This window comes from Podarcis tiliguerta, assembly GCF_965153285.1.
Source record: "Podarcis tiliguerta genome assembly, chromosome: 17".
Classification (NCBI taxonomy): Eukaryota; Metazoa; Chordata; class Lepidosauria; order Squamata; family Lacertidae; genus Podarcis; species Podarcis tiliguerta.
The window spans coordinates 30,623,345-30,650,998 of NC_139550.1; the positions used below are offsets into that span (position 1 = coordinate 30,623,345).

Genomic DNA, 27,654 nt, shown 5'->3' on the forward strand with positions numbered 1-27,654 from the left:
GCTCTCCCTCTGCGCTTCGGAGGCTTTGCATTGCTATCGCTGTAGCCAAGGAGCCTGCATTCGCTCCACAGGATGCACACACATTTCCCCTTCATTTTTGGAGGGGGAAAAGTGCGTCCTATAGAGCGAAAAGCGTCCTATAGAGTAGTGTTCCTCAACCTTGGGCCTCCAGCTGTTTTTGGACTACAACTCCCATCATCCCTCACTAGCAAGACCAGTGGTCAAGGATGATGGGAATTGCAGTCCAAAAACAGCTGGAGGCCCAAGGTTGGGGAACACTGCTATAGAGGGAAAAATAAGGTATTTAAGACCATTCTTTTCGCAGGCCCACCTGACCCGTGAGGCAAGGTGAGGCGGGTCCACGGGAGCAGCAGGTCCTGATGTCAATCTTTATTTTCCCTGTATTCCTGATATAGATCTTCCCTCACCCCTGCTTGCCTGGTGGGGAGGGGGGACACCATTTTGGGATCCGCCTCCGGCGCCAAAATGCATTGGGTGGGTCAGAATTGGACTGGCAGAGAGCCTCATTCCAGGATACAGAGGGAGCAGCGAATGGTGAGCTGGGTGCTGGGCACTGCTTGCTCCCATCTTCCAGGAACTGCCTCTTCTGGCCAACATGACAACTAACCAGTCCACTTTGCTTGGTCCATTTTGCTCCCAACAGAAATGTTCATTGAGGGAAGAAGCTTCTTAGACTCACAGACCCCTGAAAAAAGACCCTGCCAAGAGACTTCCTCCGGCTCGCAACTCAGCAATGTGAAGGTACAGAAGATGTTCAGTATATTGCAGGTTCAAGGAGCCCAGACTGGTGATTACTGGGTGCGGAGGAGAGGGGGGGGGGGCTTAGGAGGGAGGCATGACTCCTCAAGGAAGACAACGAAGAGCTATTTCAAAACAGCACTGGGCTGAGCGGGCTCATGATGGTCTGGCTTGGCATAAGGAAGCACCATTATCTGACCTGGGGCGCTTGTCAGATGAGACCTGTGTTCGTCCAGATGTTGTTGGGCTCCAACTCTCATCAGCCCCAACCTCCATGGCCGATAGTTAGGAGTAGTGGGCATTGAAGTCCAATTGCATCTAGAGCAAACCAAGTTCCACGCTCCTGTCATGCGCAAGTCACGCAGATAAACTCTCTTCTTCACTCAGAATTCCTTCGTTTCTTCATTTATTTATTGCATTTATTACATCTCACACCATCTCTAGGGGTTGCTATGGAAACGCATCAAGGACCGGAAAGGACGGCTCCAGGCCAAGACTGACTCCTCTACTGGACTTGTTGCTAATGGTAACAGGTAGGCCCTGAAGCCAGCTTGGAACAGAAGCGTCCATTGTTTTCTGTCTTTTATGCCTCTTTATGGATGCAATGGGCCCCATTTCTTTCTGCCTGTGTTTATATTTCCTGAGATCTAGAACGAAACCAAGATTACATCAGGAGATTTATCTAATAACTTGGATTGGCTGCATTAAATGCTGGCATCGTGTCTTCTTCAGAGGGGTTAGGATGCTATGGAAATTTTGTCAAGCTCACCATGCCTGAAAGGATGCTCTGTTTACTTTGTTGTGGGTACCACATTGCTTCACAACTACTCTGTTTGGTTGGGGGCCCACACGGCCTCTTTCCCGGGTTGTGATGCTAGGAAGGGGTGGCTCCCCTTGAACCCTGTACGTGCTACGCCCCGTGACAGGGTCTTGCTCTTCTTCCAACGTCTCCTCCAGTTCCAGGTTGGTGCTGCTAGGAAAATGGCAGGAAAGAAGACAAAGCAAGATGTTAAGGGAGGGACAAGCCTCTGATAACTTTTTCTGCCGGATGCTGCAAAGTTAGTCTAATTTGAGCAGAAATAAAAGTCTTAATAAAATATGCAAGGAAGGGATAATAATGCTTCTGTTGGTGATGGTGTCAGATCATAGAATCATAGAGTTGGAAGAGACCACAAGGGCCATCGAGTCCAACCCCCTGCCAAGCAGGAAACACCACCAGAGCACTCCTGACATATGGTTGTCAAGCCTCTGCTTAAAGACCTCCAAAGAAGGAGACTCCACCACACTCCTTGGCAGCAAATTCCACTGTCGAACAGCTCTTACTGTCAGGAAGTTCTTCCTAATGTTTAGGTGGAATCTTCTTTCTTGTAGTTTGGATCCATTGCTCCGTGTCCGCTTCTCTGGAGCAGCAGAAAACAACCTTTCTCCCTCCTCTATGTTCAGGGTTGTCCACCCACACTGTCTTCTCCTATCCTGGCCCCTCTTGTCACTTCCTCCAGGGAGGCCCTTCCTGGTCCGGCTGTTCTCATGGACTTGAGCAACGAAAAGGATGCCTTGATCCGCCCACTTCACAACAGCCTTCTGGGAGAGCGGTACTGCTTTGAGGTATGAGCCTATTTTCATCCCTTGACCTGAGAAGCTGCGTTTCTCCAGTTATGAAGGGAGACGTTCAGGGCCAGGCCTTGGGAGCTTGACCCAGTGATGAAAGAAATGCCTTCTGTACGCACTCGAGGACTCTGTCTCCTCCAGCTGGTCCAAGACGTGGAGAACTCAGCTTCCCAACCTCAACAAAGCTGCCTTCAGGCTGAAGCTCCGTCATCTGCCGTGTTCTTTTATCTATAAAGCTGTTGTGGCTACATGAGGAGCTGCAAGAAGCTCCTTTGTTGGGACTGGACCTGTAGACGAAGCAGAGGAGCATATTTTGGGGAAGGAGTAGGACAAAGCCAGAGGCTGGACATTCTTAGCAGGAGATAGCAATGCAAGCACTTTTTCTTAAGCTTACGGCGAGGCCCTAGCATGGGCACTGGGACGCAGTGCTGATGCCTGGCTTGGATTAAACCCTGCCTGTTCCTTGTCACTCCCAAGTCCCCCAGGGTTTGGTTGCCCATGGGACAAACCCAGGGCGTGCTCTTAAGCACAACCCTTGCTTCCTCTTCTCAGGTGCTGAGCACTGGGGGGCGCCGCTGCTTCAGCTGTGGCTCTGCTGCCGAGAGGACCCGCTGGATGGATGACTTGCGCCGGCTTGTCCAGCCCAGTATGGTAAAGAAGCATCTTCTGTACTTTGTGCTGCTTGCAAGGGGCGCACACTGCCTTTGTAACTGATTTTCCCGCTTGCCCTATGCAGTGGCGTAGCGTGGGGGCGCAGGGGGGGGCCGGCCGCACCGGGCGCAACATCTGGGGGGGGGGGTGCGCTCGCACTCGCAGCTCTCTGCCCCTACCTGGCTCACTCACTCTCTCTCACTGCAGTGCTGGCTTTGCGAATCCGATCTGAGCCACCGGGTCGCCGCCCACTGTGGAGGGGAGGGTGCCAGGTGTGCGGTGCGGTGCGGAGAGAGAGCGAGGGACTATCTGGGGGAGGGACAGTGCAGCGGGGGGGGGGGCGCAAATTACTTGCCTTGCCCCGGGTTAGGGGGCGCAAATTACTTGCCTTGCCCCGGGTGCTGACAACCCACGCTATGCCACTGGCCCTATGGTGTATTTGCCTGCCCACGCACCCTTCCCTCTCATCTTCTCCTGTCCCCATTCCCTGTATAAACCCCCGTCCTCTGTTGTCAGGCTTCGGGGAATCAGATCCCTCCCCCGGTGGCAGCAAAGAAGCAGATAAAAAAGAAGAGGACCAATTACAGTGGTACCTCAGGTTAAGTACCTAATTCGTTCCGGAGATCTGTACTTAACCTGAAACTGTTCTTAATCTGAAGCACTACTTTAGCTAATGGGGCCTCCCGCTGCTGCTGTGCCGCCGGAGCACAATTTCTGTTCTCAACCTGCAGCAAAGTTCTTAACCTGAAGCACTATTTCTGGGTTAGCGGAGTCTGTAACCTGAAGTGTATGTAACCTGAAGCCTATGTAACCCGAGGTACCACTGTAGTTTATTCAATAATCACAGCGAGAGACAAAGGAATGTGGACTCTCTCTAGAAATGGTGTTGCTCCAAGTAAAGTCCCACCCCTACTTCATCTCCCCGAATCAATGTCAGTCCTGCGTCGGTTAATCTGAGCTTTCTGCCTCTGAGCTGTCTGTTCTAATACCTTCACATTCCCTCCAAGTCTACAATTCCATTATTCCACCTTGACCTTCCTTCCGCCTTCATTTTTAAAAAAATATTTTTATTAAGACTTTTACATAGAAAAAAAGAAGAGAAAGATACAAAAATACAAAAAGAAAAAGAAAAACAAATAAAAACAATTCCATTTTCATAATATTCCTTGCATTTGCTTATTTCCCAGACTTCCTCACACCTCCCCTCGCTGTATTCCAGTTCAAATATTTAATCAGCAAATCCCTTCCCTCTATCTTATCTTAATCTTTGTCTTAATATCTTAGTGTATCTTAATCTTTATCTTAATATCTTAATGTATTAAACCTTTAGTTTTACATCTTTTAACCTTCAAATTTTCCATACTCCTTGACCGCATTGTTGCTAATAACCTTTTAACCTCCATCCGATGTCATTCTAACATTCATTAATCTTATAATATTTCTGTAGATAGTCTTTAAATTTCTTCCCATCTTCTTCCGCCTTCAACCTCCTCCCACTTGCCTCTCGCTTTCCCTTCATCCTGCGTTCAGTCTGCCTCTCGTGTGATGGATTTCTGGCTGCATCTGCTTGCCTTGCTCCATCTCGGTGTTCCTTAACCAAACCGCTGGCTCAATTCCCCAGGACAACTGCGAGCGGATCGAACGCATGCTGAGCCTCTGGGTGTACGAAGCCCGCGACCTGGTTCCCAGGAAGCGCTACCTGGGCGAGGTGCGGCTGGATGGGGTCCTCTACGCTCGCACCACAACCAAGGCAGCCAGCCCCGCTGGAACCATCTTCTGGGGGGAGCACTTTGACCTGAAGACTCTTCCGCCAGCAGTGGAGCTGCAGGTCTGCCTGGTGCCGGAGGAGGACGGGCAGCAGCGGGCAAAGGGCAGCCCTGTTGCCGGCATGGCCGTTCCCCTGAAGGAGCTGGCTGCGGTCCGCCAGCCCTTGGAAAGGTGGTACCCCTTGGGCAGAGACAGGCCCAACACGCCCGCCCTACGGCTACGTGGACGCTACTGCAACATCCGAGTGCTGCCCATCGTGCAATACAAAGAGTTTGCTGAGTATCTCACCTTCCACTATCGGGAGCTGTGTGCCGGACTGGAGCACAGCCTTAACGCCCGGGACAAGGAGGAGCTGACGGGGGTGCTGGTTCGCGTCCTGCAAAGCACAGGGAAAGCCAAGGTATTTCTTTGTTTGCAAAGGTAGATAGGGCCGGCCCACCCATGAGGCTAGGTGTTATGTACTGAGTTGAATAGGATCCAAACTGCAGCGGTCTGATTGGTCCTAGAACAGTGGGATCCAGGTTGCAGCGGTCTGATTGGTCCTAGAACAGTAGGATTCAGAGTGCAGTGGTCTGATTGGTCCTAGAACAATGCAGCAGTATGATTGGTTGGCAGGAACCACCCAATCATGCTCCAGATGTGGGTGAATCCACAACCTGATTGGCTTACAGTAGAATTCCAGAATTAGCCAATCATGTGCAGCCCATTGTGTAAGTGATGTAAATGGGGCGGATACTTTGAGGGGACTTTCATTCAGTCCTCCTCACCACTATGAGCTGAATAAAGAGCATGAAATCACTTTGCGACTCTGAGTATATTTCACTAGGCAAGGCAACTGCCTTGGGCTGCAGGATCCACAGGGCCAGCAGATATCTAGGACTAGATGATCCTCAGGGTTCCTTCCAGCTCTGTGATCCTATCATTCTACATCTGGAAGGGATCCTGAGGACCATTCAGTGCAACCTCCCGCAATGCAGGAATATGCAGCTGTTCCATACAAGGATTGAACCTGCACCTGTCAGTATGCTGTCAGCGGTTCCTGGCTGGCTGCCCAGGAAAGTATAAAGACGAGGGAAAGTTTCTTACTGTCCTTTTTTATTTCAATCTTTACAGAGAGAGGCCATAGAGCCCAGCCTCTTGGATAGTGGCACTGTCCCGAGTGAATCTCCTGCCCCCGTCTCTCCCACATTCTCATCATCTCCTCTACGGGTTCTTCTACGTGCCCTTTGTCTTAGAGCTCTTTGCTCTCCTGCTTTTAAGGCTTGCTGTGTTCTGGGAGATGGAGGGTCTGGAATGCTTTCTAACGACAATGTGTCAGCCAGCTGTTGCTCCGATTCTGCCTCCTCCTTCTCATTATTTCCCAACTTTCCCCCTCATCGGCCTCTGAGCTGTGACCTCCCGCAGACCACTGTTGTAAATCTAAATTGCCTTCGTCCTCCTCCTCCCTGGGAGGGTCAGGATGGGAAGGCAGTCTCCACTATTCCTCCTCCTCTGCCCAGTCCCAAACATCACCCTTGGCATTATCAGCACCATGCTCTAACCAACGGAACTACAGTGGTGCCTCGCAAGACGAAAAGAATCCGTTCCGCGAGTCTCTTCGTCTTGCGGTTTTTTTTGTCTTGCGAAGCAAGCCCATTAGCGGATTAGCGCTATTAGCGCTATTAGCGGTTTAGCGGCTATTAGCGGCTATTAAAGGCTTAAGGGATTAGCTGCTAAAAGGCTATTAGCGGCTATTAAAGGCTTAAGGGATTAGCGGATTAGCTGCTAAAATCAGATAAGCTGATAAGCGGCTTAGCGAACAGCTGATAAGCGGCTTAGGGGCTTGGGAAAAAGGCTGGGAGGGGGAAAAAACCCCCAGGAATCGCAAGGCATTTTCGTCTTGCGAAGCAAGCCCATAGCAAATTCGTCCTGCGAAGCACCTCCAAAACGGAAAACCCTTTCGTCTAGCGGGTTTTCCGTCTTGCGAGGCATTCGTCTTGCGGGGCACCACTGTATTGAGGCTGACTTATCCCCACAATCACCTTCAGCGCTAGAGGTGCCGGAACTCACCATGAACACCTCCCTCATTCTCTTAGAATGGCAATGGCGTTCACCTGAGAGATTCTGGAATTGCATTCCATTGAATTCCAGCTGGGGGGTGTGGAAGCTCTGATGTTCCTGATGTAGCTCTTCACCCACCCCTTCTTCCCTGGCAGGGAGTGGGACGCCATTTTGGGATCTGCCTCAGGTGCCAAAATGTCTTGGGGCTGGCCCACAATGTAGAAGATGGGAAGGCCTTGGATACAACAGCCGCACAGCCAATTCAAAGCTGATTCCCCTCACCTGTCATTGTGTTCCGCTGGTTCTAGCTTTCCAGCCTGCTTCCCTTCTAGGGTTTTCTAGTATTGCAGGGTTACTAAAGTGGCTCTTGGAAGCCAAGTTTGCTGCAAGAATAACTCTGGACTGCTTTGCGCTTTCCCAGAGCTGCAGCATGGATACAGGGCCCTGGATATCACTAGGTTGGGAGCCTGGTTCAGAATCAGGATTCCAGGGTGAGTCAGTTGGTATGGGAGATCTCTGAGGAGGGTAGGGTTTGTCTGACTAACCCTTCCTGTCCTCTGTTGCAGGACTTTCTCATTGACTTGGGTGTGTCAGAGCTGGACCGTTTCGACGAGCGTGAAGCACTGATTTTCCGTGAAAATACCCTCGCCACCAAAGCCATCGATGAATACATGAAGCTGGTGGGAGGCCCTTACCTGCTGTCCACACTGAGTAAGTTGGCAACCGGCGGGTAGGGGCGTGCAGCATTTTCTTAAGGAGCTAGTTAGGTTTCTCTGCTTGATTGCTACCAGAGAAAACTCCAGAGTTTGGGCCTCTAGCAACCAAGAGTATTGCGCTCCCTTAAAGACTGAACACATTTTGTGAGCTAGAACCCACTTCAACATCTGCATGAGTGCTATCCTCAGTTGCAGGATTGGCACAGAATGCCCTTCTTCTCTGGTTAAACTTAAACCGGCAGATTAAGTTGATGGATTATGCCGAAAAGGCAAAAATGACAGGAAGAATCAGAAATCAGGAAAACCAGAATTTTAATAAGGAACAGGGGAAATTTATAATTTATCTTAAAAGTAATTGTAAACAGTTATCATTGTTAGTAGGATTGGAATAACACTTGTAGTTTAATGGTGAATTTTGGATTTAATGGAGATGGAAAATAATCTGGATTATTATAAATGACTAACAATAGGACCCACAAAGGGGAGGAGGGAAGTCCAGGAGAGTCTTGATTTTATGATGTATATTGAATATACATCAATATTTTATGATGTATATTGAGTGTAAAATGTTAATTTGAAAAACCAAATAAATAAATTTTAAAAAAGAAAAGAAGTGGCAAAAGAATGCAAAAAGTACAGCTTGCAACGAATCTATGGCCTGTAAAAGTGTGGGCGAGAGGATAGTTATTATGATGATTATTTTTTTAGTAGGCTGTCGGTCAGTATGCTTTCTTTGCTATGTTATTATTGATGTTTTGTAATGTGTTTCTAATGTCGTGCACCGCCTTCAGATCTTTTGATAAAGCGTGGTATATAAAATTGAAATAAGAAGTCATTTTGACCTCAGGTCTATGCAAAATGACCCGTCATGGCAGTATTAGCTGGGCATGCTCAAATAGTCTGGTCAGTGCCAGATTTGCATATAAGCTAAACAGGCTATAGCTTAGGGCCCCACTCTCTTGGGGGGCCCAAAAAAAAATTAAAGGAAAAAAACTGGATGTACTTATCCAAAATATAAGATAAGAAACAAATAAAATAAAACCTACACACAGCAACAGTGTTTTGTGTTGTGTAGGCTCCTATGATGTAAGTAATGGGCCCCACCTGCTAGTCTGCTCCCTAAAACATCACCGGTTTGCTTATTTCTATATATAGGGTCCCTACATTCTGCATGGCAACATGTGCAAATGGCTTTAGATACCTATTAGGTCCATAAATTACCATATAGCATATGTTCAACACAAAAAACAGAGGCAATTTGGTGTTGACAAAGGACAGCTGGACATATAAAGGGCCCCATTACACCAACCTAGCAGTTCGAAAGCACATCAAAGTGCAAGTAGATAAATAGGTACCGCTCCAGTGGGAAGGTAAACGGCATTTTCGTGCACTGCTCTGGTTTGCCAGAAGCAGCTTCGTCATGCTGGCCACATGACCTGGAAGCTGTACGCCGGCTCCCTCGGCCAATAAAGCGAGATGAGCGCCGCAACCTCAGAGTCATCCATGACTGGACCTAATGGTCAGGGGTCCCTTTACCTTTACCTTCAGCAGCTTAGGGCCTCATCAAACCTCAATCCGGCCCTGAGTCTGGTCTTCATTGCGGGTCATGTTGTAGTCCAAGGTATCCCTGTTGCAACTACAGCCAACACTGTAGCCTGGCTGAAATTAAAGCATGAGGCTGTGTTGCAGGTGATATAGTCGCCCAGCCATACACTTTAGAGGACAGCTGTGAAGTGGATCCCAGCAAATGTGCGCCGTGTGACCTGGCTGACAACCGCAGCAACCTGCAGCACATCTGCGAAGAGATCTTCCGGAGGATTGCTGTTTCTAGCCAGTGAGTGCTTGAGTGGGTCATTGGGGGGCGGCGGCGGCAGGGGGTGGACGCTCTCCCCACTGGGCCTGCAGAAGTGAAGCCGGGGGCACCATTTGTGCTTTTCTGTGCCCGCCACTATGCCTCTCATTCACAGAGTATCGGGCCAGAAAGTTGCAGCCCAGGATCCCTCTTACGGCCCCCTCGGCCAGGCAGCACTCTGGTCCAAATGAATGGGGAACAGCAGTGTGGGAATGTTCAGGGATGAAGGAGAGGATATATTGTTTGATTATAGCCTTTCCAACTTGTGTAAACAAGTTCACAGTTTAGCAGAGTAACCTTCCCCTTTTTAAACTCATGGCATTTGCTCAGGCTCGCTAAAGCCTCTATAATAACTGTTCTGGTATTACTATTATTTCTTTATTGCCTCATAAAAGATAAGACACGACACAGTCTTCTATAAAAGTATAAAAAGAGTTTACTCACTCACATTCTGTTCAGAATCGGATCCCAGAAGGCAGACTTAGCTTAGAAAAGCAATTTATAATAAATAAATTTATATTTATATTAAATAAATTTAGTAGTTCTCTAATTCCTCCCCAATGTTTCCACATTAAGCATGTCTAGGTGGGCTCTCTTGCGCTATATAGTACAGGAAAAGTGGGACGACAAGAATCCCCAGAACATTTGTGGGATTTCAACAAGAAGCTATAGGTCATTCACTGCTTGGAATTGAAGCAGTACATCTGTCCTGAAACCTCTGTGGGCACAAACAGCATTGGAAGTGGGATTGCTTATACTGTAACTGCCCTGATATTTTAATGACTGTCCAGAAACAAGGATATCCAGAGAGGCCCATAATCTAACTGCTGTTTAAGCAAATCAGGATGATTGCAGAATAAGCAGATTGACAGGAGGAGTCCTAAGAGTTTCTGAGGCCAGTCACTGAGCCAGCCATTGGCAAATCATTACTTTGGCTCAGGTAACAATGTGAACTAGTCAAGAGACCTTCCTTGGGTCTGTTATTGTTCTGCTTCAGGATGTGCTTCTGTCCAACTCAGCTCTGTGTCACTCCACTAGAACAGCAGCCATTGTGGGGGGGAGAGCGGGGAGTTTCAGCTGAGCGATATTCCTGGATCTTTCCCCGAATGTCCAACTTCCACTTTAAGCGACTGTAAACTACAAGGAAAAAACAATGGAGCAGTATCATACCTCATTGTCCAATAAGCGGCAAAAATGCCTGACTGTGTGCAAAAATCGCTGGTATCGCTGTCAAGCAGAAACTGATAATTTTATGAAATGGAGTGTTATTTTATGAATATCATAGCTTCAGATGTCTTAGTCAAGCTGCATTTTGGCTTTGCTTGTTCTGTAGCGATTCCCTATCCTATCCAGGTGTTCTGTGAGGACCCTTCATCACAAAATGTCTGCCCTCCGGCCTTCTCGCAGCCAGCCAACTCCTTCTTTTCTCTCTGCAGCTCCTTCCCAGCTGAGCTCAGCGAGGTCTTCACCGCCTGGCAGGAGGCATGCCAGCTGAGGGGCAAAGCCAGCATCGGGCAGCGCCTCATCTCTGCCTCCTTGTTCTTGCGCTTCCTCTGCCCGGCCATCATGTCGCCCAGCCTCTTCGGCCTCACTCAAGAGTACCCGGATGACACCACCTCCCGCACCCTGACTCTGGCAGCTAAGGTTATCCAGAACCTGGCAAACTTTACCACGTAGGTAACTGTGGCCCTGGCTGTGCCCAGGAAGGGTGATTCAGTATGAGGCTTGAGAATGGCTTGGAATACTACTCCAGGCAAGTCCTCAAAAAAAAAGAAAAAACATCAGGATTCGCACTCAGGGCATTGGTATCAGTGCATGGGTTTCTTTGCATGTGAAGAATTCACAGCAAGGAAGGGTAATTGTGCTTTCTTTCAGAGGTTTATCAACTTAGCTTAAAACGGCATTTTCGGTTGGCAGTTTTAAAAAGAATCTGAAATGAGCACAAACAAGTAGGTTGTTTAATCGTTCAATATAATAAGAAATTAATTACAGTGGTACCTTGGGTTAAGAACTTAATTCGTTCTGGAGGTCCCTTCTTAACCTGAAACTGTTCTTTACCTGAAGCACCACTTTAGCTAATGGGGCCTCCCTCTGTCGCCGCACAGCTGGTGCACGATTTCTGTTTTCAACCTGAAGCAAAGTTCTTAACCTGAGGTACTATTTCTGGGTCAGCGGAGTCTGTAACCTGAAGTGTATGTAACCTGAGGTACCACTGTATTCAGAAATACTACAGTGTACTCATGTCTTGTTTGGGCAGGGTGAGATAGAAATTTGTTTTTGGGGGAAAGAAAAAAACCCTTTGCCCCCTTTAATTGTGAATCTGCACTTTGCTGGGTTTGGAAGATGGAAGTGTACTCTGATTTCTGTTTGAGTACCCACCATTTCACATGTTGATGATGATAATGTACACAACATCCAATTTGCCTGATCCTCTGCAGAGTTGGCATTTAAGCATACCTAACCGCAGAGGGGGACGCGGGTGGCACTATGGGTAAAAGCCTCAGCGCCTAGGGCTTGCCGATCGAAAGGTCGGCGGTTCGAATCCCCGCGGCGGGGTGCGCTCCCGTTGCTCGGTCCCAGCGCCTGCCAACCTAGCAGTTCGAAAGCACTCCCGGGTGCAAGTAGATAAATAGGGACCGCTTACTAGCGGGAAGGTAAACGGTGTTTCCGTGTGCGGCTCTGGCTCGCCAGAGCAGTGATGTCACGCTGGCCACGTGACCCGGAAGTGTCTCCGGACAGCGCTGGCCCCCGGCCTCTTTGAGTGAGATGGGCGCACAACCCTAGAGTCTGTCAAGACTGGCCCGTACGGGCAGGGGTACCTTTACCTTTACCTTTTAACCGCAGAGGATTGAGCTGCATGGCCCAGGGGTCTTCTTCAGCAATCCGTTGTCCAGACTGAGCCAGCAGATCTGGGGGCCTTAAATCGGGCTCTCAGCACATTAATCACCACTATTTTTTTAAATAATTCTTTTTATTAGTTTTTCAATTACAATAATCCAATAACAGGGTCATTATAACAATACCAAATTATAATACAATTCCTAATACAAATTGTTCAAATAACAAATTATATAATTTTGGTGCCCCCAGAAGTGATGGTTTGATGATCTACTTTATTTCTGCGTTCCAAAATCTTATTGATTTCAATTATATCCCCGTCATAATAGTTTTCCCTTATACAACAGCTGCAATATTTATCTTCTATTCGTGTCAACACAGTAAGCAATTTATAAGACTACAAGTGAAGATCTCATACTATATCATTGTCACATTCCTCATCACTCTGACTAGCAGGATTAAGAGCATTGGTGGTGTGCAGTGTCCCATCAGGAATTGTGTAGTTGGCTCATCCACACTTCCTTTGGGGCCACATATTTAGGCACAGGTCTGGGCTTTCCAGGTCCTGGTTAGAGAAGATTTTGGACCTGGAATGCCCGGACCTATGCATAGCAATCACAGACCAAAGGTAAGTGTGAGTGAGCCCTTAGCTGCCCCAATGGTGCAAGGAGCCAGTGGCGTAGCGTGGGTGGTGCAGGGGGGGCCGGCCGCACCGGGTGCAACATCTGGGGGGGGCGCTCGCACTCGCAGCTCTCTGCCCCTACCTGGCTCACTCACTCTCTCTCACTGCAGTGCTGGCTGTGCGAATCCGATCCAAGCCGCCGGGTCGCCGCCCACTGTGGAGGGGAGGGTGCCAGGCGTGCGGTGCGGAGAGAGAGCGAGGGACTATCTGGGGGAGGGACAGTGCAGCGGGGGGGGGGCGCAAATTACTTGCCTTGTCCCGGGTGCTGACAACCCACGCTACACCACTGCAAGGAGCCAGTAGTTCACAGCTACAGATACATATAACACTGGTCCTGAAGGATCTTCATTGGCTCCCAGTACGTTTCCGAGCACAATTCAAAGTGTTGGTGTTGACCTTCAAAGCCCTAAACGGCCTCGGTCCTGTATACCTGAAGAAGCGTCTCCACCCCCATCATCCAGCCCAGACACTGCGGTTCAGCGCCAAGGGCCTTCTGGCGGTTCCCTCACTGCGAGAAGTGAGGTTACAGGGAACCAGGCAGAGGGCCTTCTCGGTAGTGGCACCCACCCTGTGGAACACCCTCCCACAGATGTCAAGGAAATAAACAACTACAATGGTACCTCTGGTTACGTACTTAATTCGTTCTGGAGGTCCGTTCTTAACCTGAAACTGTTCTTAACCTGAAGCACCACTTTAGCTAATGGGGCCTCCTGCTGCTGCCGTGCCGCCGCTGCCCGATTTCTGTTCTCATCCTGAAGCAAAGTTATTAACCCGAGGTACTATTTCTGGGTTAGTGGAGTCTGTAACCTGAAACGTATGTAACCTGCAGCGTATGTAACTCGAGGTACCACTGTATTTTACTTTTAAAAGGCAACTGAAGGCGGCCCTGTTTAGGGAAGTTTTTAAAGCCGCCCATAATGGCTGGGGAAACCCAGCCAGATGGGGGGGAGTATAAATAAATAAATTATTGTTATTGTTATTGTTAATATTAATATTCCATTTTCTGCAGGTTTGGAGAAAAGGAGGCGTACATGAGCTTCATGAATGAGTTTCTGGAGCGCAACTGGGGCACCATGAAGTCATTCCTCTGCAGCGTCTCCAGCCCTGGCAGTGCCATCCACTTGCCTGCTTATGACGACTCCATTGACCTGGCCCTGGAGTTGTCCATCCTGCATTCCCTGCTCTGCAACATCTTTTCTACCCTGGAAGAGGTACCAGCTGCCTGTCTTGTGTGGCACCTCCACTTGGATGGGCTTGGCCTGCCCCCTGGCGGCAGGATGCATTGACTGGGCCTGCTCATGGGTAGCGGGGCCTAGGAGGAGCCAACAATTGGAGCCAACCCGTCAGGGACTTTGCATCTGTCAACGCCTGTCATCCATGTTCCTCAGTCCCGCTGTGTATCCCCCTCCCTCCTGCAGCTCATCGGTGGCTTATACCAGCTATTTTACATAAAGGTGCCATCAGTTTGGCTAATATTGTTACGGGCTGCTTACAGGCGGGTGTTTATTATGGGATGGGTGCTCCTGGTGTATGGAAGCTTTTTTATTTTTTGCAGTAACTCCATGACATTCTTGGCACCTAAAGGTCAGCCCGCATTTTCTCACTGTCTAATCCAAAATTTTCATTTCCTGCGAAAAATCCGATAAATAATAACCACAAATCCCTGCTAGCCAGCTATCGGTCTGCAATATCTCAGTGACCCATTCACAAATTAAGTGTTAAATCTGGAAGAGAGGAACTCGGTGGCATTGCAGTCAGGAAGAAAAGGAAGTGATTTGAAGACACGAGAGAGGGAGCAGTTTTTGGGATGGGATGTGTGAAGGGTATTTGTTTCTGAATTTTGAAATTCACCATTTATTCTTCAAATATATTTGCTCATTCAGGCAGGATTGGAAGGGGTAGGTGTGGAGTTAAAATAAGGTGTTTGTGTATATTTTAACGAATGCATAAATGTGAATTTTAGGGTCTGATCCAGGTGTGATTGTGATCCTCTGCTCCCCTTTGTCAGAGGGAGAGCAAATCCTTCGGTCAGTCATGCCACACCAGTAGCAGTGGTTTCTCATTATGGCAAGCCCTCTGACTGCCTTCTTCTTACCTGTACTTTTTGCTCTGTTGCATATAAGCGGACAAAAGACAGACTGGAGCCTCTGCCCACAATCCTCCGTGCTATACAAGAGGGGACACCGGTTCCTGTCATCGTTCGACTTGGGCCCAGTGCAGAGGACAGGTAACAAACGACTCGCCTCTGGCTCTTGGGGTGGCTGGCAGGGAGGGATACACTGAAATCGCAGCGATGGTTGCTGGCTCTCAAGGCTCAAGAAGAAAACCAGCTTTCAGGGAAATCCAGGGGAAAGATTTTGACCATGGGTTGAAATAGGGACACGGGTAGCTCTGTGGTTTACCTTCTGTGCCGATCAGAATGTCAGCACTTTGAATCCCCGCAACAGGGTGAGCTCCCGTTGCTCAGTCCCAGCACCTGCCAACCTAGCAGTTCGAAAGCACGTCAAGTGCAAGTAGATGAATAGGTACCACTCTGGCAGGAAGGTAAACAGTGTTTCCGTGCGCTGCTCTGGTTCGCCAGAAGCGGCTTAGTCATGCTGGCCACATGACCCAGAACCTGTCTCTGGACAAACGCCAGCTCCCTCAGCCAATAAAGCGAGATGAGCGCCGCAACCGCAGAGTCGGCCACGACTGGACCTAATGGTCAGGGGTCTCTTTACCTTTACCTTTAGGGTTGAAATGGCCACCACATTTGGTGCTGGAAAGGCATTTCCCCCAGATGGGATTGGCTTGTTTCCTGCCATGGAGTTTCTTTCTTTCGGTTTGGGTGTGAGGGGTTGGTTGGTGATGATGGTCGGTTCCCGGATGATGAGCAGTAGTGAACAGAAAGCAGTAAGCGCCACCACTGTACCAAGTGCAAAATGATGCACATCCACGTCTCATTTATCCCCTACAACAATTCAAAGTGTTGGTGCTGACCTTTAAAGCCCTAAACGGCCTTGGCCCAGTATACCTGAAGGAGTGTCTCCACCCTCATCGTTCAGCCTAGACACTGAGGTCCAGCACCAAGGGCCTTCTGGCAGTTCCCTTACTGTGAGAAGTGAGGTTACAGGGAACCAGACAGAGGGCCTTCTTGGTGGTGGCGTCCACGCTGTGGAACGCCCTCCCTTCAAACATCAAGGAAATAAACAACTATCTGACTTTTAGAAGACATTTGAAGGCAGCACTGTTTAGGGAAGTTTTTAATGTTTGGTGTTTTATCGTGTTGTCAGAGCTGGCTCCAGGTCCCAGCTCACAGAGGACCAACGCTAGCCGGTAGTAATGTACAAAAGTCTTTATTGAAGTACAGTTTCCATTTTCAAGCCGGAGCGCCCCAGCTCTACGTCTAGGGTTTAGATCGGCGAAGCTCCATCTGAATCTCCGCCCCCTGTACACCAGTTTAAGATTCTAGCCTTACTCCACCTCTTCCGTCTCTCCTTTCTCCTCTGGGTCCTGCTACCCCCCGGGGTCCCTTCCTTCCTGGATTCCTCTGACGCTGATGCTGACCCCCCTGACTCCTCCAGCTCTTTTCGGCGGGCTTTGGGACCTGGCTCCCTATCCGGGCTGCCAACTGTGCCGCCCTCCTGTACATTTGAACTTGGCGCGCGCGCCCAGCCTTCAACCTTCCTCTCGACCGTTTCCTCGCTCCCCGATGGAGGCGTGGCCAATCCTGACTCATGTCCTCCCGCTGGCAGTGCGCCGCCTGATCCCGATGCCTGGGACTCCTCCCCCCTACTGCACTCTGGTGTGGACGCTGGTCCTGATTTCCAACTGCTGCTCTCTGAGTCCCCTCTGGCCCCTTCTTCCTGGGGTGTCCCCCTAGGCACCCCCCTTGCCCTGACCATGGGAGCCCCTTTCTGTGAATCTTCCGATTCGCTGGAAAGACTCAGAGACCTCGGACCGCTGTCATCGCTAACATTTCCTTCGGACTCCTCCCCCTCGCTCTCTATTTCCTCCCTTTCCTGTGCCTTTCTCTCCTGAACCCCTGACACGTGTTTTGAATATTCTGTTGAGAGCTACCCAGAGTGGCTGGGGAAACCCAGGCAGATGGGTCGGGTATAAATAATAAATAATTATTATTATGGTCCTACATCTTGGATAGAGACTAGGTGATTTCCTGGAATTTTCAGAAGGCCTCACAGGCCCTTGTTTAGCTCAGCCCCAATTCCTGGCACCCACGTACCTCCTTGCCTGAAATGATTCTCCATGTTTTGCATGTTCAAATATCAGATTAAAATCAAAGAAACTTGAGTGTTTTATGCCATTTTATAAAAATGCATATATTTCAGTTTTGCTATTTTTACATGAAATAAGACCATCCCTGCTATGTGCCCCCCAGCTCTACTCACACACAGTAAAAAAAAAAAAGGTAAAAGGTAAAGAACCCTTGGATGGTTAGGTCCAGTCAAAGGCGTCTATGGGGTTGTGGCGCTTATCTCGCTTTCAGGCTGAGGGAGCCTGCGTTTGTCCACAGACAGCTTTCCAGGTCATGTGGCCAGCATGACTAAACCGCTTCTGGTGCAACGGGACACTGTGACAGAAGCTAGAGCGCACAGAAACGCTGTTTACCTTCCCGCTGCAGCGGTACCTATTTATCTACTTGCACTGATGTGCTTTCAAACTGCTAGGTTGGCAGGAGCAGGGACAGAGCAACGGGAGCTCACCATGTCGCAGGGATTTGAACCACCAACCTTCCGATCGGCAAGCCCAAGAGGCTCAGTGTTTAGACCACATGTTCAGTAAAGAATGACAGCCAGGGCTCATCTCTCTCTCTCTCTCTCTCTCTCTCTCTCTCTCTCTGGCTCTGGGTTTGACAAGTTCAAGTGCTGCCTGTTGCATTATAGTCACGCTGAACTCCCACCCTTCCAGCCAGTGTGGTGTAGTGGTTAAGAGCAGTAGACTCGTAATCTGGTGAACAGGGTTCACTTCCCCGCTCTTCCATGCAGCTGCTGGGTGACCTTGGGCCAGGCACACTTCTCTGAAGTCTCTCAGCCCCACACACCTCACAGAGTGTTTGTTGTGGGGGAGGAAGGGAAAGGAGAGTGTGAGCCGCTTTGAGACTCCTTCGGGTAGTGATAAAGCGGGATATCCAATCAGAACTCTTCTTCTCTTCTTGTGTTCCAGACAGGCGGAAAACCAGAAGCCGGGTTTTGTGCCCCCACGGGAACTGGGCAAGCACAGTCCTCTGATCAAGAGCCAGTCCATGACCAGCATTCAGAAAGGCCGAGGGAAGGAAGAGCCGCTGGCCCCTTTGCACCCAGTCAGAACCAGGACCAAAGTGCAGCGCACCCAGAGTGTCCCGACTCAGAACAAGGCCGCCCGACGTCTCCAGAAGCAGAGGAGCACCGAGCACGTGGCCGAGAGCAGGGAGAGCAGCCCTCGACTTTGTACCTCCTACCCGCATGGCGCCAGCAAAGCATCCCAGGTAATCAGGGCTCTAGACTGGCCCTCCTGACTACTGGTGGCCCGCAACTGCCTCCAGCTCAACACAGGTTCCCTGGAAAGGCGTAAAGGACCAGAATCTTTAAGGCCCACAGGGAGTGCAGAATAGGCACCATCATGGGGGTTGTAATGGTTCTAGGGGTTGCTTGTGCATAAGCCGGTGCAAACACCTGGCCGGGTTACCTGAGTGAACCTTTTCTGTCCGGACAGCCACTCACCCGTGGCTGTCTCAATCGCTGGCAGAATCCGTCAGTGGGCGTTTCTTAAACTTCTTCCAGCAAAGAAGCTCTTTGACGCCTAGTCTTCTCCTACTCTCTCTGCGCGAAAGCCTTCTGCGCAAGAAGGGCGTAGGCAGCGGAGGACCTCTACTCTCCCCGCTGGTCCCCGGCAAGGAGTCATGGGACCGCCTCGCCGCTTCCCCCATCTGCCCCCCTTCTCCACTGGTGCTATGCTGATTCTCTTCCCCAGAAGATGGGCTGCCTCTCCCAATCCCGGGACGCTCTCTGGAATCCCTCTGGATCTTGCTCTCTCCCTCCGGCACTGATGGCAGTTCCCTGACAGGGGTCATCCACTGTCATAGAATCATAGGATCTCAGAGTCGGATGGGACCCCAGAGTCATCTAGTCCAACCCCCTGCAATGCAAGAATCTCAGCTAAAGCATCCATGACAGATGGATGTCATCTTTAGAGGAGTCATGTTTGGAGAGTGATCTGGGTCTGGGTGATCAGGGGTGACCTTTCTTCTTGACACAGGACAGCACCCATGTCTTCCATGTCACTTTCCTAATTTGTTTACCCAGGAATCCCACTGCAATAGTTCGAATCCCTGCGACGGGGTGAGCTCCCATTGCTCTGTCCCAGCTCCTGCCAACCTAGCACATCAGAGTGCAAGTAGATAAATAGGTACCGCTGCAGCGGGAAGGTAAACAGTGTTTTTGTACGCTCTGGTTTCTGTCCCGGTGTTCTGTTGCGCCAGAAGCGGCTTAGTCATGCTGGCCACACAGCCAAGAAAGCTGTCTGTGGACAAACGGCGGCTCCCTCAGCCTGAAAATGAGATGAGTGCCACAACCCCATAGTCACCTTTGACTGGACCTAACTGTCCAGGTGTCCTTTACCTTTACCTTTACCTAGTAAAATATCCAGGGAAAATGAACCACAGAAAGAGAAGAAGGGAAGTCACTGGATATCTTAAAGTTTGTAAAATGTTTATTTGAAATTGTAAAACAGAAAACTTAATAAAAATCATTGCATAGTAATAATAATGTTGATTGTGTTCTAGGGGTATCCGAAGCTCCACCCATCTGCCTCGCTGCCCCGGAAGCCCACTGTGCCTTGGCTGAGGCACTCTGAAGAAGCAGCTGCCCAGCAAAGCAGCCTTTATGCCATGCAACCCCTGGAACAGGTGGGAGAATCGCTTCCACTCAGAATATCAGACCCAGACACCCCCACTCCTGAGTGTACGCGCTAGTAGCACTTTGCATTCTGGGACCAGAACGGCAGTCCACTATTGACTTGAGTTAGTTGTGATTTCTCAAAAAAATGTTGTTCTGGGCAATGATGTTTGGCTAGTTTAAAGGGGGCTTCCACCCTGTAGACTGGTGCACTGCCATGTCTAGAAAGGGATGAATTATGTCACCTGGAGGCAGTCTTTTGTTCCAGTACACTTAGCTACCTAAGGTAGAGTCCCCTTCCGCCACAGAACAAAAACCATAACCCTGTTTCATGCTTGGCATCCCATCATTTTGCAGACTTGAGAAAGAGAATGGCATAGCGGGAAGATTCAGGACCTTCGGGTGCTTCTGTAATGTTTAGACTTAGGAAGCAGGCATGTTAATGTCATCCCTAGGCTGTAAAAGGTGATGGGGGAGGACTGGGAATGCCTCCTAACAGGCTAATGGCCCAGGCAGGATTTGAACCCAGGACTCATCTCTCAGGGCTTATCCACACTTACCTTTTCCCAGTTCTTTCCAGGCACGGTCTGCACTTAAAAGGTCTTTGTCAGGGTGGGTGTGTTTTTGCCCTAGAGCTTTCTCCGTGAAAACCCACTCTCTAAAGCTCAATCGGAGCAACCAGAAAATCCACATTGACTTTTGCTACGATTGAGTGCTAAAGAGTAGGTTTTCACAGGCGAAACTCTGGGCAGAAAACGAAACAAAAACACCATGCTAGGACACAGAGCTTTTAAGTGCGGACCTCTGCCTGGAAAGAGTGGGGCAAAAGTTAGGTGCGAATAAGCCCAATGCTCTAGCGGCGGGATTCCTATCTCTGGGCCCCTTGCCATGGCTATGACCTTGCGTCTGCCCCATTGACCCTGTCCAAGGCCACCCAGGAGAGAGAGGTTCCACTGCTTCAAGCCCCTGGCTGCTCTGACTACTACCCTTGTTTACCCCCACAGTATGGGAAGCAGATGGAAGAGCTACAGATGGAGCTGACCACAGCGAGGGAGAAGCAGCAACTCTTCGAAGAGCAGCTGGAAAGACTGACGACCCAGAACCAAATGCTGCTAGAGGAACAGGCCAAGTTTCAGGAGCGGGAAGAGGCTCTCTGCAAGAGGCTGGAGGAGACCGAGAGCTGCCTTGTGCAGCTAAGCACCAGGTGAGGGATCCCACGAGATCCTCTAAAGGCCTGCATGGTCACCTTAGCTCTGGTGCCTTGGCTCCTGGAAGCTTTTGAGTCTTTCCCTGATTTGAGTGCCCAGTCACGAGGCACTATCTTTTTAAAAAACATTTTTATTGATTTTTACAAATAATTTCCAAAAATCATATAACATGCTTTCTTATCTTATACAATGTTTTGGACTTCCATCAACTGCATCTGAAGATTTTCCAGTCTTTATCACTTAATCTGCATTTCATTATTTTCAGTATTACATTTAATACTCCTTCACTAATAATTCTTATCATAGTTTTCTCTGCAATACAGTATTTCACATAGTCCTCCTTACAAAACTTCTTGCAAACCTACTAGCTTAATCTGTTGATTACAATTGCTTTTCAAATAATTCATATATTTACTCCAGTCCTCTGAGAATCTCTGTCCTGCAGGTTTCAAATCCTTCCTGTCATCTTATCCAGTTCTGCATAGTCCATTAATTTCATCTGCCATTCTTCTTTCGTCGGTAGTTCTTCTTGTTTCCATTTGTGTGCCAACAATACTCTTGCTGCTGTTGTTGCATATAAAAACAGTTTATTGTCCTGTCCTTCATGAGCCTGTCTTGGCCCAAGTCCCCTGCTAGGAAGCAAGACGAAGAGGCCATCTTCTGGAGCCAGAACCAAGCTGACCAAGGGCAGCTGCCCTGAATCTTGGCAGTCCAAGTAACTTGGTTGAAAGAAGGTCAGCTGATGAGTTAAATCCTGCTCAGGTCGGCAGGATTCCATGCAAACCACATCAGATCCACTGCTAAAATGAAGGTTTTTTCATCTGCTTTTGAACAAGGTTTAAAGAATGGGTTTTGCATTAGAATCCCCTGCCAAAATGAAGAGGTGGCGGAAATCTTCATTTTAGCATCTCCTTATAAGGTTCTTTGAAGTTCCAAGTCCAATGAGGAAGTGGAGTAAAAAATGTTCCCCAGTGGTTTAGTGTATCTAGTGTGAGAAGAGTTTTGCGTCTCTTTCTTATGTCCTTTGTAAGCCTTGTGAGGTCTTGTAGGCCTTGGGCTGAGAGACAGTGACTTGTCCAAAGCCAGCCCGTGTACCTATGGTAGGGACTGAGGAGGTTGAAACCAGGTCTCGTAGACTGAGTTTGCTAGATTATACTGGGTCCTCTTTTGTTGCAGGGTGACTAGTGTAGAGACCAGCTGGAAGAAGGATCACGAGAAGCTTCGAGCTAGTGAGGAGAAGACCAAGAATCTGGTAAGGGCTCTCTGTAGCCATTCAACCTGGTGATCAAGGGGCAGGGGCAGAAGAAAATGGGAAGCCACTCAGGGGAATTGCTCAACAAAGGCTCAGGAACTAAACATCTTCCAAGATAATAATGCCCACTCACATCATAAAGAGCTCACAACCCACCTACTGTTGGCAGCCAGAGGTATTATAGCCAGACACTGGAGAGACGTGTCAGGAATGAACATGGACCAGTGGTATCAAATAGTGTGGGAAAACAGCCTTATTAGAAAAACTAACCAAAATATCCAATTCAGGGTTAATTTAATTGAAGATTTAAATCTTTATGATGCTTGGAGAACAAAAAACCCCAGGGTAAAGGATATAACACATTGCTCTGAAGCACATAAATCGGGTGGAGGAATTGATGCAATTTGGGTATCTAAAAAATTGATGTTGAATCTCGATAAAGCGGAAATAATAGATAGATCTATATCAGATCACAATCCTGTAGCAATCTACATGAAATTCAAAAGACGTACAGAAGGTAGGTGGAGAATGAATGATGAGGTGTGGAGAAATGAACAAAGAGTAAGTAAAGCGAAAGAAATCTTGAAAGAATTTTTTGAATTAAATGAGAACCAAGATACAGATAGGAAAATAATTTGGGATACGAGTAAAGCGTTTATGAGAGGGTACGGAATACAGCAAATGGGGAGAATTAAGAAAAATAAGGGTAATAATATTATGGGAATAAATAAACAAATAAAAGAAAAAGAAAAAGAATTGGTAAAAAATCCAAAAAATGAAGAAATGCTTCAGAGTATAAAAAATTTACAATTGCATTTATCAAGTTTGCTGAAACTGAAGCGGGGACAAATAGAAGAAGATGCCTTCACCCCGGTATGGTTCTCCTTTATCACATACACAGCCCAACAAGACAATAACAAGAATCTGTCGACTGTATATGATTCAATCTGGCCAACCTGATCCAAACACACACCCACACACCCACACTCACATAAAAACAAATTTCACTACAGCCAACTGTTAAGTGGTGGGTGAACATATCAGACGACACAGCGATTCTTCAAACAGCTCTTCTTTATTCAGATGCCAGAACAGAACTGAACTGAAGGGCTCAGTCAGCCTGCTTATATAGAGCTCCAGAACAACGTAACTGTTGCAACTTTCTAAAACTATCCAATCACTGAACGTCACTTTCAATCCTTCATTTGCATACAAACTATCCAATCACTGAACGTCACTTTCGATCCTTCATTTGCATAACTATCTACAGTATCCCCCTGCTGGCCCAGGGTGAGAACTTCAGTATATAACACCAACCAAAGACAGACAACCACACCCTAGGCCACCCCCAACCTCTCTCACCACCAAGGAAATACAACAAGCGAATAGTAAGAGAACCCACACAAGCGGTGCTGACACAAAACCCCACAGAAGAAGAGAAGCAATGCCACCCCACTCACCATTCCCCCCTCTTTTCTTCCTAACCTAACACTGCATTCAACACTAATGTCTCACAACAAATGAAACTGATCAGGAGAAAACACAACTTGAAAGAAGAGACAGCGCATGTATTTTTGTAAACTAATAAATCTTTAATATTTTTATTTTTTTTAAAAAAAGGCACAGGAAGAGTAGAAGCATCCGTATCTCATTTAGGAGGCACACTGCAAAGGGATATTTCAGCAGACATGCCCATTTCATTGCAGTAAGATGTGAGTTGCTGGACCATCTGCAAAATGCCCACCTGATTGTTTTACTGCACATAGATATGCTGAAGTTAGACAATTGATTCACTGGGGGTTTGGTGGCCCCTGCTTGCCCACTGCTTGATTTGTACAGTGAGAGGTGCTGGGGCTTAATAATAATAAATAATAACAAAATTTTATTTATACCTCGCCCTCCCGGGCCAGAGCCGGGTTCAGGGCAGCTAACACTAGTAAAATTACAAATAAACAAATAAACCAATTTAAAATACATGTTAAAATATAATTTAAAATGCAGCCTCAGTTTAACAGTAGCCCATAGATCAAAATCATAGGGGGAGGGAAACATAAGGGTCAGACTGAGTCCAAACCAAAGGCCAGGTGGAACAGCTCTATCATGCAGGCCCTGCGGAAAGATATCAAGTCCCGCAGGGCCCTAATCTCTTGTGACAGAGCGTTCCACCACGTCGGGGCCAGTACTGAAAAGGCCCTGGCCCTAGTTGAGACCAATCTAACCACCTTGTGACCTGGGACCTCCAAAATGTTGTCATTTGTGGACCTTAAGGTCCTCCGCGGGGCACACCAGGAGAGGCAGTCCCATAGGTACATGGGTTCTAGGCTGCATAGGGCTTTAAAGGTCAAAACCGGCACCTTAAACCTGACCCTGTACTCCACCGGGAGCCAGCGCAGTTGGTAAAGCACTGGATGAATGTGATCCCGCGGCAAGGACCCCGTAAGGAGCCTCGCCGCGGCATTCTGCACCCGCTGGAGTTTCTGGATCAGCTTCAAGGGCATCTCTGCGTAGAGCGAGTTACAATAATCAAGCCTGGAGGTGACCGTTGTGTGGATCACTGTGGCCAGATCAGGGCGAGAAAGATACACAAGCCAACTGTTTCTCCAATGTCCCCTTTGCAGGAGCGCCGCCTGTCTGGGATGGAGAGGGACCACGACCAGCTCCTCCGTGCCGTCGGTCAGATGCTGGGATATGCAGGGAAACAGTCCAATGCACAGCAGAAGCCCCTCTCAGGGCCTGTGTGGGTGGACAGGGCTGAGAATGGGGACGAGACCTAGCCCGCTTCCCTTCGCGTCCGAAAATGCAAAGCTGGCGCATCTCCGTAGTGGAAACTCTCCTCTCCCAGGACAGCCCTGGAAGTCTTTCCAAGGTGGACCTTCCTGCACATCGCTCTGGTGGATCCTTCAGCTGGAGCCACAGGGAGCTTTCCTACAACCTCCCGTGCCTTCCTCTCAGCTTTGTTTCCAGCGCTACGCAGCCATCGCCACCCTTTCATCCCCGCCTGAGACGGCATCCATTCCACAACCCCTGGTCTGCTTTCTGGCTGCAGCTTTCACCCACAACAGCTGCTTTCCCTTCTCTTCTGAGATGAATCATTTCTCCTTCCATCCAATTTGCCCCCCAGTATTTTCATATCACAAGGGACACAGGAGGCACAGAGCCTAGAACTTGCCGATCAGAAGGTCGGCTGTTCGAATCCCCACGACGGGGTGAGCTCCTGTTGCTCGGTCCCTGCTAGCAGTTCGAAAGCACACCAGTGCAAGTAGATAAATAGGTACTGCTCCGGCGGGAAGGTAAACGGTGTTTCCATGTGCTGCTCTGGTTCACCAGAAGTCATGCTGGCCACAAGACCCGGAAGCTGTACGCCGGCTCCCTTGGCCTATAAAGCAAGATGAGCATCGCAACCCCAGTCGGTCACGACTGGACCTAATGGACTGGACCCTTTACCTTATTTTCATATCACAATAGCAAAGATGTGGGTGTTTAAATCTGGACTTTCCCTAGCTATATAGAAAGGATTCACACTTCACTTCTCCCATGTTTAGAAAGCACGGGTCTAAGAGGTTTTCCACTTGTCCTGTTTGTAAAAACCCGATTACCGTTTGTTCCAGTTAAGCACTTAACCACCCTGGTTTTCTCCGGGGGAAAGTAGCCAGTAAAATGTGGATGACCCCAAATTGCTAGGGTTGCTATACGTCTGGAATTTCCCAGACATAGCCAGAATACTGCAGTTAGAAGCAGTATAATGTCCGGGCGTGAATTGCTTTGAAAAGGCCTTGGCCAAACTTTTGTGTCCGGATTTTCACTTTTTGAAATATGGCAACCCTACGAGTTGCGAACCACCTTCTTCTTCTTGCAAATACAGTGGACCCTCTGGATACAAATGTAATTCGTTCCAGGGGTCCGTACGTACCCCAAAAAATCTGCAAGTAGAGGCACCGCTTCTGCGCATGTGCACGGCATGATAGAGCGCTTCTGTGCATTCATGTGTGATGAAACCCGGAAGAATACACTTCTGGGTTTGCCGCGTTCGCAACCCGAAAGTTACGTTACCCAAAGGTCATGTAACCTGAGGGTCCACTGTATAGCCCATCAAGCAATAAAGGCATAAAAGTGAAAGCACTTGTGTGTGGACAAAGATACGCCATTGTACACACAGAAACAGCAGCCCAATGTACGCATGAATGCCCTAGTGTGGACACAGCATAAAAGAGTGAAGGGGGAAGAAACTGCATCTCTCTGAGCGCACCAGTTGCCTCCCTGCATCATTTTCTCTTAGCCAGGCTCACTTCCAGTGTCAGAATCTGGCCAGGTGGCAGGGTCATTCTCCTGGAAGACAAAGACAGGTGAGAGAAGTAAGCCACGAACAGAGAGAGGCTCCATACCTTTCACCCCTGCATCTCCTTTGCTGAGCATCAATAGTTTTTGTCTTTCTGCCAGGCTTGTTTCGGCATGCCTGTATAATCCAGCATCTGCCACTGAGCTATGCAATGTCTCAACTTTTCTTTTACCATGCAAATATAATTCTGGTTTGTCAGTTTTGAGATATATATGTTACGAAATTGCAGTTTTTCGGCAGGTACGAGGCTGTGGGGTGGGGATGTGGGGTACAAATGGATAAAGTGTGTGCAATCAGGACTCCTGCCCCCTTTCCATCAGAAGGTCTGAAATTATTTCTTTATAGGCATAGAGAGCTGGATTTTCTTGGGAGGGGGTGTTGTCACATTAACCCGTCAATACACTGAATCTCCAACGGGCCTTGGGGAATCTGCATAAATTGACTGAATTTTGTACATCTTCAGCCAAGCTTTGCAAATGCTTCAAGGGCCTCTGGGATGCACAGTGCTGGCCTGAGTCCTGGACATTGGCCGGGATCAACTGGAATTTTACTTTCTTGGAGTCCTTTCCCATTTTGGTGGCTCTTTTCAGATGGAGAGAGGAGTTCAAAAACATCAGAGCCCACTTTTGATGTGGCAACCAGGTTGTTGTATGACTCCGAGTGGGTCATGTGCCTGGCGAGAGCATTTGTGCTGGTGTGCTTGGGACCAAACGTCTTTTCAGCCTGCCATGAAAACAATGATGCTGATGCGCCGACTCACTTTCAAGAGATGAGGTCCTGAGCTCAAGCACTGGGAACTGCCATCAACTCAGAACCATTCCTGGAGGGCCTGTGGGAACAGTGGCATAGCGTGGGGGGTGCAGGGGGGCCCGGCCGCACCGGGCGCAACATCTGGGGGGGGCATGCTCGCACTCGCAGCTCTCTGCCCCTACCTGGCTCACTCACTCTCTCTCACTGCAGTGCTGGCTGTGCGAATCCGATCCGAGCCGCTGGGTCGCTGCCCACTGTGGAGGGGAGGGTGCCAGGCATGCGGTGCGGTGTGGAGAGAGAGAGAGGGACTATCTGGGGGAGGG

At 48.8% G+C, this 27,654-nt stretch overlaps 1 protein-coding gene across 10 annotated transcripts in view; it reads left to right on the forward strand.

Annotated features, from left to right (window-relative positions):
* The window catches only part of RASAL3 (RAS protein activator like 3), a 126,806-nt gene extending 100,016 nt beyond the window's left edge, over nt 1-26,790 (forward strand). For all 10 annotated transcript variants that reach the window (XM_083419550.1, XM_083419549.1, XM_083419551.1 and 7 more), the window contains 15 exons: nt 665-762; nt 1,204-1,292; nt 2,259-2,364; nt 2,920-3,018; nt 4,640-5,185; nt 7,392-7,536; nt 9,231-9,375; nt 10,830-11,066; nt 13,923-14,124; nt 15,037-15,140; nt 18,077-18,377; nt 19,674-19,796; nt 20,790-20,989; nt 22,170-22,245; nt 24,864-26,790. In XM_083419550.1, the coding sequence (XP_083275676.1) occupies nt 665-762; nt 1,204-1,292; nt 2,259-2,364; nt 2,920-3,018; nt 4,640-5,185; nt 7,392-7,536; nt 9,231-9,375; nt 10,830-11,066; nt 13,923-14,124; nt 15,037-15,140; nt 18,077-18,377; nt 19,674-19,796; nt 20,790-20,989; nt 22,170-22,245; nt 24,864-25,019 (2,627 nt within the window). In that variant the 3' untranslated portion in view covers nt 25,020-26,790. The remainder of the gene's footprint in view (nt 1-664; nt 763-1,203; nt 1,293-2,258; nt 2,365-2,919; nt 3,019-4,639; nt 5,186-7,391; nt 7,537-9,230; nt 9,376-10,829; nt 11,067-13,922; nt 14,125-15,036; nt 15,141-18,076; nt 18,378-19,673; nt 19,797-20,789; nt 20,990-22,169; nt 22,246-24,863) is intronic.
* The last annotated feature ends 864 nt before the right edge of the window (nt 26,791-27,654 follow it).